Below are 12,146 nucleotides of genomic sequence, written 5' to 3'. Positions count from 1 at the left end.
CAACACACCAAAAAATCATCAGATAATAGTTTTCTATACATATAATCTTGTTAAGTGAAATCAACACATAGAATTATAAGATCAATAGCTTAAAAATATGTAAGATTGTACTTCTTGTACCCAAATTTTGTTTAAATGAAATCAATAAATAGAATTTAAAAGTCAACAGATTAAAAAAAAGTATGTCAAATTATTTTTTTCATACAATGGTTAACATAGAATTGTAAAATCAATAGGCTAATTGCGATAGTTCACATTTTATTCACACATTAGCTTATTTAAATGAAATCAACACATAGATTTATAAGAATAACATATTAAAAACACATCAGATCACATTTTTCATATCCAATATGCCTAGTTCAGTTCTTAACTAGTTAAACCGATCATGAGCTAATGATTTTGTGAACCAATTAGCTAATTTATTTTCTATTTTAACAAACTCAATTTTACAATCACCTTTTTGTACATGATCTCTAATAAAGTGATGTCTTATCTCAATATGTTTGGTTTTAGAGTGTTGTATCGGATTCTTAGTCAGATGAATTGCCCTAGCATTATCACAATACAAGGGTACCTTTACCAACTTCAGAATTGATGTTTTAGCCATATGATTTGAGCACAACCATGACCAACTGCTATATCCTCTGCCTTAGTTGTGGAGAGTGACATGTAAGCTTGATTCTTGCTATTCCATGATATCAAACTTGAGCCAAGTAGGTGACATGTCCCACTTGTGCTTTTCTTATCCAATTTGCACCCTGCATAATCAGAATATGAAAATCCACTAAGAGATATCTTAGAATTACCTGGATACCATAATCCAACATTGATTTTCCTTTTCAGATACTTGAGAATCCTCTTTGCTGTTTCATAATGTGCCTCATTTGGATTGGATTGAAATTTTGACACAAGCATACACTAAATTGAATATATGGCCTACTTATTGTTAGATATAGAGCAAAGAACCAATCAATCCTCTATATTTGGTTGAATCAACTTGTTGTCCAGCCTTATATGAATCTATAAGATAATTTGTAGCAATTGGAGCGACAACTTCTTTGCAATTCTCCATTTCAAACTTTTTCATTAGATCAAAATAGTATTTTGACTGGCTTAAAAATGTCCCTTGTTCGAGTTGTTTGACTTGCAATCCTAGAAAATAGGTTATCTCACCCATCATAAAAATTTCAAATTCACCTGCATAACTGCAACAAACTCTCCGCATATAGAGTTATTATTTGAACCAAAGATAATGTCATCAACATATACTTGAAAAGGTATTACATCACTTTCATGTTTTCAAATGATGAGTGTTTTATCAACAACACCTTTAGGATATGTTTAGCCTATCATACCACTATCGTGGTACTTGTTTTAAACCATACAAGGCCTTTTTCAATTTAAAAACATAATTAGGATAAAGGTGATCATCAAAGCCAGGTTGTGATACATATATATACTTTTTCATTTAAGAAATCATTCAAGAGTGCACTTTTGATTTAAGAAACCATACAAGGCCTTTTTCAATTTAAAAACATAATTAGGATAAAGGTGATCATCAAAGCCAAGTTATGATACATACACTTTTTTCATTTAAGAAACCATTCAAGAATGCACTTTTTACATCCATTTAGTACAATTTAAAATTACACATGCAAGCATATGCTCACAGTAATCTCACAACTTCTAGCCTAGCCATAGGTGCATATGTTTCACCAAAATCAATGCCTTCCTCTTGATTATACCTTTACCAACTAGCCTAGGTTTATTTCTAACTATATTGTCATTTTCATCCATTTTATTTCTAAACACCCAATTAGTACCAATTACATTCATGTTATCACTTTTAGGGACTAGAAACCATACATCATTTCTACTGAATTAGTTAAGTTCATCTTGCATCACAATAATCCAATTACTATCAATTAAAGCATCATTCACATTCTTAGGTTCAATTTGTGAAACAAATGTTACATGTTCACAATAAGTAAGTTTGTGTCTAGTAGATACTCTTGGATTAATTTCATCTATAATATTGTCCTTTAATAGCCCTTTAGGAGAAATCCATTCCTTAGGTAGGTTATTGTGATCTGTTTTTTCATAACACTGAATTTCCTTTTTAGCTGATTCATTTACTACTCCAAATTGCTTCCTAAATAGTATATTTTCATCATGTGCATTCTTTAACACTTGATCTTGTAGTTTAGGGTTAGTTTCATCAAATACCACATGCATAGACTTTTCAACATCATTAACCTTTTGTTATATACTCTATATGCCTGATTGTTTGTATCATAACCAAGAAATATACCTTCATCCGCTTTAGCATCAAACTTGCCAAGATTTTCCTTACTATTATTCAGAATGAAACATTTACAACCAAACACTAAGTGAGTTAAAACATGTTTTCTACCTTTGAAAAGCTCATAAGGGGTTTTCTTTATAATGGGCCTAATCAACACACGATTTAAAACATAGCTAGTTTTGTTGACTACATCAGCTCAAAAATACTTTTGCAATAGAGTTTCATTCAACATGGTCCTAACAAGTTCTTCAAGTGACCTATCCTTTCTTTCAACCACGCCATTTTATTGTGGAGTTCTAGGAGCAGAAAAATTGTGTTTTATACCATTTTTTTCACAAAAATTTCAAACCTTTCATTTTGAAATTCTCCTCCATGATCACTTTGAATAGACACAATTTTTGAACTCTTTTCATTTTCTAAGACCTTAGCAAGAATTTTGAAAGCATGACAAGTATCATTTTTAGATGCTAAAAACAATGTCCACATAAACCTAGAGAAATCATCTACTATGACCAATGAATAAAAATTCCCACCAAGACTCATGGTTCGTGAAGGTTCAAATAGGTCCATGTGAAGCAATTCCAAAGGTCTTTTAGTTGAAACACAATTTTTAGGTTTGAAATAAACCTTAGCTTCTTTTCCTTTTTGGCATGCTTCACACACATTATCCTACTTTGTTATGTGTTTGGCAAATGTACCAAATCGTACAAGTAATACAGTGAACAAGTCCAAATATTGTCTCCTAGAGAGACTAATGTGTTTTAAATTAATTGATTTGTTACTGATAAAGGGTGAGAATACCAAACATTTGTGGTTTAAAGAAAAAATAAATTTATAATTAAGGTGTAAAATATAAATAGAAATTGACAATATGGAAACAAATAGCTTGATTGAAAAAAAAAATATAAGATAAAAACTTCGCCAAGATTAGGTTTCACGATTCCATTCAAAGTAAAGACATAAAATAATATATTCCTATTTGTGTCTCTCACACTTACATCGTTTGTAATATGCCTCGATTTCGTCACAAACAAGCCTAAACTAAAATAATAAAAACTCTATGTTTAGCAATTTGTACTATTACATTTGCATTAATGGCCAATATGCTGATGGTTAAGAATTACTACTAACCACATCTATGTCTAGCATGTGAAATCAATAGTTGTTTTATCCAACTCAGGTTTCCCAAACTATCTTTGAGATCAACCGATACTCTCACATATGCACCATATCTAAAACATGCAATTAAAGATCATAATCTAGGTTTCCAAACTATCTTTTGGATCAGTATGGACTCTCGCATGTAAAAAATTCATAGACTATGCAGTTAAAACAATAATAAAACATAAGGGATTGTGGAAAAGGATTATATTGAATGAAGAATTAATAGAGAATTAAGAATACATTATACCCAACCCTTGTGAGGGAATTGGCTACTCCTAGACATACTAAACACAAGAGTAATGTTAAAATTGAATGCCTTCATCCTTAAAAATGTCCTTCTACCTTCAAGTGTAGAGATATCAAGTTTCTTTCTCTCCAAAGTGTGTGTTTTTGGCCTATGTCAGGCTTTCAATTTATAAACTTTCATAATTGGACTAAGGCTAAAATTTGGATTTGATTTTGTGCTTGAATAATTGTAATAGATAATCCTTGATATATATCTTTTAATCTTCGAAGATTCTATATCTTTGATATATTCTTCAAATCTTATGATTTGTAATTGAAGTAACCAACTTTGTAGATTTTTTTTATCACCTGTCATATGCCTTGAACACCCATTATCTAGGTACCACAAATTTTTTGTATCACTCTTTATGACCTGCAAAACAAATTTACATTACATGGTACCTTTGATAGGTTAGGTCCAACATGGTTAATCCTTTCTTGGTCCTTTTAGGATCCGTTTCAAATATCCCTTAGGTACATCATATTTTCTAGCTTTGTAAATTTTATAAACATTCGCTTTTCTCATACAATAATTGCAACCAGTCAAAGATATATCACTTGATTTACTCTTAGAAAAGAAATTAGCAAACTTTTTGACTTTATTTTCATTAAACAAATTGTAACAAACTCGAGCATTTCCAAAAACAATTATAACAAGTGAATATAAGAGTGGTTCTTGAATCATTGCATTTAGAGTTGTACCTCCCTTGGTTACCTTTGTTACCTCTTCTCTTAAGATAATTTCCAAACTTCTTGACAAGTAGATTCAGATTTTCATTCTCACTTGTTTCAGCCACGTCTTCATCATTTTCTTCATCTTTCTTGATGCTAGACTTTAAGGTTATGTTCTTCACCTTTTTCTCACTACTCTCTTTTCATTCAGTTTATTCATCTCATCTCAATCTTATGCTCTCTAAGCTTTCCAAACAAGGCAGTAGTGGTCATTGCTGACAAATCCCTTGATTGTGAGATAATTGTGACCTTAGGCTGCCAACTTCTATCAAGACACTTCAAGACCTTGATGTTTAGCTCTTCTTTGTTAAATTCCTTTCCCAAGCTTATGAGATGGTTGGCAATGTGTGTGAAACTTTTCTGGACTTCAACTATGGATTCACCTTGTTGCATCTTGAACAACTCATACTCTTGTACCAATGCATGTTTCATAGCTCTTTTCACATCATTAGTTCCCTCATATGTGACTTCAAGTACATCCCACATATCCTTTGCATTTTTGCATTGAGAAACTCCATAGAACCCATCCATGTTCAATGAATAGGTTAGGATGTTCTTTGTTGTACAGTCATATTGAGCAAGCTTCCTTTCTTCCTCTATCCAAAGATTCCAAGACTTGTCAACTTGCTTGTTATCAACAACATATTTAGGAATGAATGGTCAATTTATAATTACACTCCAAATTCCTTGGTCAATTGTTTCAATGAAAATTTTCATACAAATTTTCCAAAACTGATAGTTAACATAATTAAACATAGGTGGCCTATTTATAGAAGCACTTTCTATAAAAGAAAATTTATTTTTAGCCATTTCAAAATAGTTTTAGGATCAAACTTTAATATCTTTCAAGAACCTTGCTCTAAATACTAATTGTAAGTAATGAAAAAAGTAATTAGCCAAGAAGGGGGGTTGAATTGGCCTGTTTGAAAAATTTAGTTCCTTTTAAAAATGTAAAAATACATTAGATTAAATCAAAATAACCAAGAAGTCAGTATGCAATTACTGTTGAACCATGCATTTTCAATCGATTGAAAACAAAGTTAACAGACTCATTTCATTAAATAAATAGTCAACCAGACAAATCAGTATATTTCAACAGATTAAAATATAAAAGTAGTAGATTGAAATACTGGGAAATTCTGCAAAAATACGAATTTGATGATTAACTCAAAAACAATATTTGAAACTTATCAAGATTGATTCCAATCAGTAGTATAAATAGAAACACAATCTCACATTATGTCAAATCACTCAAGAACTATTAAAAGACTATTAAATCCATATTTCTTGAAACTTTATATTAAAAACCAAAAAAAAGAAGATAGAGATACAAACACAAGCACACAAATTTTTATACTGGTTCATTCATAATTAAACTACATCCATTTTGTCAAGACAACCTGAGCCTGAGTTGCATTATTTCAAAAGGTTTACAAAATTCACAAGATTACACTTTCAAAATATGCAAAAACAAACACCACGACTCTTGAATTCCACAAATAGTCTTAACATAGCACAACAAAATCTCACTTGCAAACCTGCAAAACCACTAAGCAACACCCAAAAACCTGAGAAAGATCAAACCGGAATGAAGGCTCTCCCTATCCAAACAAACCTCTTTCACCAAGTTCCTAAACCAAGCGAAAATGCTCCAAGAAGATCAAAGATTCTTCACGAACAGTTGTACTTCTGTGTGATCCAGAGAGAGAGAGAAATTTTCAAGAGTTTAGAATTATTTCACGTTCAAAAATAACAAGTGTTTTAACTTTTCTCTCTAAAAAACTAAACTTGTAGCCTATCTGTTAGCATATTCAACAAGTTGATTTTCCCATTCAATATGTTGATTTCACTTAACTTAAGTGAAATTAGCTTATCGAAAGTTAATTTAGCTGATTGAATATGTAACTTATAGAATCATAGCAATAAACCATTTAACCTTTTAAAAATTAATAGGTTAAAAGACAACAACTAAACCCTAGACATTTATACAATGCCAAAATGTGTACACTAAGAGCACCAATCTTGAAGCTTTGTGATCTTCATGTGAAACACAAATTTAACACACACTTTAAGCTTGATCAACGCGTATATCTCCATTCTTCACATCTTCATCAATTTATCATAGCTTCATAATGTCATAATGCAATGTCTTGATATATATTCATCAAATCTTCAATCATCAAATCATTTGTGCTAACAATTTTTAGCATCATTTTTTTATAAAAAAGCATCAAAGGTTCTCTACCAAAACAAATTTTAGTGCAGTAAAACAATTCACACAGATTCTAGAATTGATGAAAGATTGTGGAATGTTTGCTAGATGAAAATGAACACCTAGGCCCTATGTTCAGGTTCAACCAATCAAGGAACATACATCTTAAGCTAAACATTTTATGAAACATTTAAGTATTGGAAATAAGGAAAGAAACTTCAAAAGGAAATATATGACATATGACCCAAACATATAGGAAAGCACATCATAACATAGACAATGATACAAATATGGACTCAAGCATGTAGCTATCATGCAAATTTTCTTTAGATAAGACAATCCTATGACTAAACACATAAAAACGTGTTATCCAACATGATTTAGGAACTTTAAGATGCTCAAAACAAGAGCTAAAAAAACAACACAGAACTTGAAAAACATTGACGAAAATTTGCATTATGATAGCTCTAACCTTTCCTGACAATTTTGTTTATAATGTTTTCTGCAAAATATCCAATTGAGTTTGTTTTATTTTTGTTGGATTATAAACTCAAAGAGCTTTAATTGAACTAGAAGAACATATTTTTAGATGTCTAAAATAGATGCAATTTAATTTAGAAAATTGTATGAGTTTATAAGAATTAATTGACAACATTGTTTTAGTTTTTCTTATATGTAGGGTAAGTCAGCGACTTAATGTGTGGAAATTGCACCAACTTAGCCAAAGATAGAACAACTTGGACATTTTAAAGATAGCTACAAGACAAGATTAAGCATAAACAAAGAAAAACATCTTAAATAACCAAAGCTCTAATACCAAATGATAAAGATCCATCTTATATTTAGAATCAGTGAAAGCTACTTGTGTTAAAGTTTCTTAACCAACCTCCAACAAGATTCTTACTAGACCTTAAGATAACCAAATAGTTATATTTAGAATCAGTGAAAGCTACTTGTTTTAAAGTTTCTTAAGCAAACTCCAACAAGATTCTCACTGGACCTTAAGATAAAGATCCATCTTATATCTAGAATCAGTGAAAGCTACTTGTGTTAAAGTTTCTTAAGCAAATTCCAACAAGATTCTCATTGGACTTTAAGATAACCAAGTGGTTATATTTAGAATTAGTGAAAGCTACTTGTGTTAAAGTTTCTTAAGCAAACTCCAACAAGATTCTCATTGGACCTTAAGATAATAATCAAAGCTCTATTACCAAATGATAAAGATCCATCTTATATTTAGAATCAGTGAAAGCTACTTGTGTTAAAGTTTCTTAAGCAAACTCCAACAAGATTCTCACTGAACCTTAAGATAACCAAATGGTTATATAGATGTGAAGGTGCACTTCAAGGATCTTAAAAGAGAGAAGAGATTGTTCAATTGAAAAAAAAGGGAAGATAACAATAGTGAACAATAAGGGAGCGGTAGCATTAAAAGGAACAAAGAACATAAGAACATGAAATAAAATAACAAAAGATAAAGAGAATAGAAGGGGAATGGTTAGAAAGGAAGACACATCACTTTGGAGGGAGTCTCACTAAACCCAAGATAAGTGGTGGTTGCCGCCACTTGAAATATGATTCAAGATAAGACTAAGAGTAGAACACTCTCACAAGATCAAAGCTCACAAATGCTCACAAAAGTGTCTTCAAATTAACATTAATCAATTTCCTAAAATTGATGGAGAAGCTCTTTCAAATTGACAAAGAGAGGTGTCTTCTAGTAATTACAAAGAAAAGTAACATTCTAAAAACTAAGATAACCAAAAATTAGAGCAACCAAATGTTCATCCCCAAATCTTTCTTTGTCCCATCTAGTCTTCAAAAATGTAATTTTATTTAAGACAAAAACTAAACCAAGTAAAAAAAGGAAGGTGTACAAACTTCTTACATCTTGATAAGGGTTAGGGGCTCATCACACGATAAGATAGAGAAGTAAATTTGGTGAGCCTTTATTCCATTACATTTACAAGGAAATGAATATTCTCCATTCATCCTACTAAACTTTTATATTCACCATTGGGACTTGGATTTGAACCGCCAACATTTCACATGATTTAGCAATTTCAAGATTTAGCATCATTAACTAATGCAACCCAATATTCAGATTGCAAAGGCTGATTTCGCAGTCATCAAACTCATGATGGAATTGTTCCCCATTGGTTTCATTTGTGTTCAAGATGAGGTACTGGAAGTGCGAGACATTTTGATTGGTGGTTTCATTATCAAACCATTCTAATTGGAGACATCATCACTTCTTTCGAACACCATTCCCAGAGATGACTTAAGCCTCACACATCAATCATCAGTTTTTCATAGAAAAAAAATTAATGTAGAAGCTCTATATGTTTTTTCAAGTTAAATCAATAATGTGAGTAATGCATAAGATAATATTATAGGATAACTGTTATGATTGAACAAGGACTAGCAATGCACACAATAAAAGATGAACAGAAAGGCTATTTAAACGTCAATCAAGGAACTGATATTATTATAAGCAACGTAAAAATATTCTCTCATAGCTAGAATAGTGGAGTCTGCATAGTCAGAGCGAAAAAATAGAGAATACAACAAAAACATATTTCAAAAAGAGAGAGAAAAGACTGCCAACCCTCCTCATCTGTCCTCTAACAGAAAACTTATACCCCTCTTTTTGCATCACCCATATTCACGCAATTTTGAGCTAACAAACTTTGTATGTGTGCTTTTCTTGTGCTTATCTTTTGGAATATCTTGTGTCACGTGTCCTTGATTCTTTATTTGCGTGTTAGCCACTACTCTAGGTCCCATCTCATTTTCATTCATTACAATGCGTCCCCCTTTGAAACCAACATTGTCCCCAAGGTTAAACAGTGGATATGCTAGTATGAAAGCATCCTTATCTTTCTATGTTGCTTGAGACTCATCAAAACCTTCCCACTGAATTAACAACTGTTGCACTTGTATCGGTCATCTGATAATAACCCAATCTTATAGGATAGCTAGTGGTTGAATGATTGTCGATTGATCATGAAAAGTGAACGACAATGGAACATAAGGTTGATCGTGATTTCCACGATAGAGTTTAAGCTGTGAGACATGAAACACTGGGAGAATATTGGTGGAATTGGGCAAGAGTAACTTGTAAGCAATTGCACCAATTCTCTCTACGACAAGAAAAGGACCAAAGTAATGTAAACTGGGCTTCTAATTTTTTTCTTAAAGCAACAATGTGTTGCCTATAGGGTTGGAGTTTGACCAGAACCATATCACTGATGGCAAACTCGTTATGAATTCTCTTTTCATCCCCATATTTCTTCATGACTTGTTAGGCTTGTTGTAAATTACACTTCAATTTAGCTAGAGTAGCATATGGAAGCATAAGTTGCTCTTGTACTACAACTGCATCGTGGTTATTTAGAGTGTATCGGAGCAGTTGAGGAGGTTCTCTACCATATACCACCTGATAGGGAGTCATACCAATTCTAGTGTGGTACGCTGTGTTATACCAATATTCGGCCCATGACAGTAATTTATACCAATCCCTTGGGCTGTCAAACGTGAAGCAACGAAGATACATTCCGAGGCATTTATTGACAGCTTCAGATTGTCCATCCTATTGTGGATGATAAGTTGTCGACATGTTTAATGCCACTGAGTTTAAAAAGTTGTTGCCAAAATTGACTAGTAAAGACTTTGTCCGTGTCAGAAACAATGGTCGTGGGAATTCCATGTAACTTGACCATTGTCCTTATGAAAGTTTCAGCTACACTTTTGCAGGAACAATCAGTTTTGAGATCAAAGAAGTGAGCATACTTAGACAGCCTATCAACAACCACGAGAATAATTGTGTAACTGTGAGACAAGGGCAACCTCGTGATAAAGTCCATAGCAACGTCTTCCCAAACCTGGTTTGGAACGGGTAATAGTTGTAGCAATCCTGCAAGGGCTATAGAGGCCCTTTTTGTTTGTTGTCACACTAAGCAATTTCGAACATACTCCTTGATGAAGTGATGGATGCCTTGCCAATGAAATTGGGCTATAACTCGAGCCAAAGTTCTGGTATATCCTGCATGGCCCCCAACCAAAGAGTTGTGACATTCATGTGCGGTTGCTTTAGAGAAATATCATCAGGAATAACCAAACGCCCCTTCCAGTATAAGAGACCATCATTCACCTTGTAATGAGGATCCTGGGATTCGTTTGTCACACATAATTCGAGCAGGTGTTGGACTTTCGTATAATTCTATATGGCCTGTTTAATTTTAGTGACAATGGGGAGTTGAGGACGAGACCATGCCATGTGAAAAGATCGGGACAATGAATCAACAAGAATGTTGTCTTTACCAGGTTGATATTCAATGATAAAATCATAACCCAATAATTTGTGAAGCCAAGCTTGCTGCTCCGGAGTTTGAATGGCTTGGTTAGTTAAACTCTTCAAACACTTTTGATATGTTTTTATGACAAATTTGTATATAAGCAAATAGTGGCGAAACTTGGCAATAACTTCCGTAATAGTGTAGAACTCTCTAGTATAGGCGGATTTCCTTTGAAGACTAGGACTTAATTTCTTAGAGAAAAAGGCGATGGGATGATTATCTTGGCTCAACACAGCCCCTGTGCCCAACCTAGAAGCATCGGTCTCCAATGTGAAAGGTCTATCAAAATTTGGTAAAGCCAAAACAGGGGCTTGTGTGATAGCTAATTTGAGGGAATCAAATGCAGACAAAGTCTCCTTCCTCCAATGAAAATTGTTTTTCTTTAACATGTAAGTTAAAGGTGCAGCTATAGACGCATATCCTCTAACAAATTATCTGTAGTAGCTTGTGAAGCCCAAAAATCCTCGAAGGTGTTTGAGATTAATGGGAACAGGCCATGCCAACACAACTTTAATCTTGTCTTGCTCCATTGACACCCCATTTCCAGAAATCGAATGGCATAAGTAGTCAATCGATTGCAACCCAAATGAGCATTTCAAAAACTTAGCATATAGTTGATGTTGCAGCAAGAGTTGCAAGACACATTCCAGATGCTGTAAGTGAGAATTCCAACAAGGACTGTAGACGAGAATATCATAAAAAAGTGTCTAGCTATCCCTTCAGCAATTAAAGAGTGTCCATTTCCCACCAACACCTAGAAATCTGGAACTAGCTCAACAGGTAATTTAAGGCAACTAGCTAATCTTGGCTAAATACAATTTTCGAGCTTCCACTATCTAACAAGACTTGTAGGATAATACCATTGATAGAGCCTTTAAATCGCATTGTACCCACCATAGAAGTGCCTTTTAAGGCATGAAAAGATAAATGATGCTCAAGAGTTTCAGACTGTGTAACCAAATCTGGAGGCTCAAGTGCAAAAATGTTATTTTCCTCAGTAGATAGTAAATTCTCATCTTCAACTATTTGCAAGAAGAAGTATTGCTTATTGGGGCATTTGTGAGTCGAAGAATATTTCTCATCCCAA

At 33.0% G+C, this 12,146-nt stretch overlaps 1 protein-coding gene across 1 annotated transcript; it reads right to left on the bottom strand.

Annotated features, from left to right (window-relative positions):
* Positions 1-588: 588 nt before the first annotated feature.
* On the bottom strand, positions 589-918 carry LOC114163434 (uncharacterized mitochondrial protein AtMg00810-like). The gene is made up of 2 exons (XM_028047748.1): positions 810-918; positions 589-761 (listed from the first exon to the last, which is right to left on the bottom strand). The coding sequence occupies exons 1-2, from the start codon at positions 916-918 to the stop codon at positions 589-591; spliced, it is 282 nt and encodes a 93-aa protein (XP_027903549.1).
* Between the last annotated feature and the right edge of the window lie 11,228 nt (positions 919-12,146).

Source organism: Vigna unguiculata, chromosome 9 (assembly GCF_004118075.2).
Source record: "Vigna unguiculata cultivar IT97K-499-35 chromosome 9, ASM411807v1, whole genome shotgun sequence".
NCBI classification, from domain to species: Eukaryota; Viridiplantae; Streptophyta; class Magnoliopsida; order Fabales; family Fabaceae; genus Vigna; species Vigna unguiculata.
The sequence above is the reverse complement of the archived record's forward strand: the minus strand, read 5'-3'. Positions and strand labels throughout refer to the sequence as shown.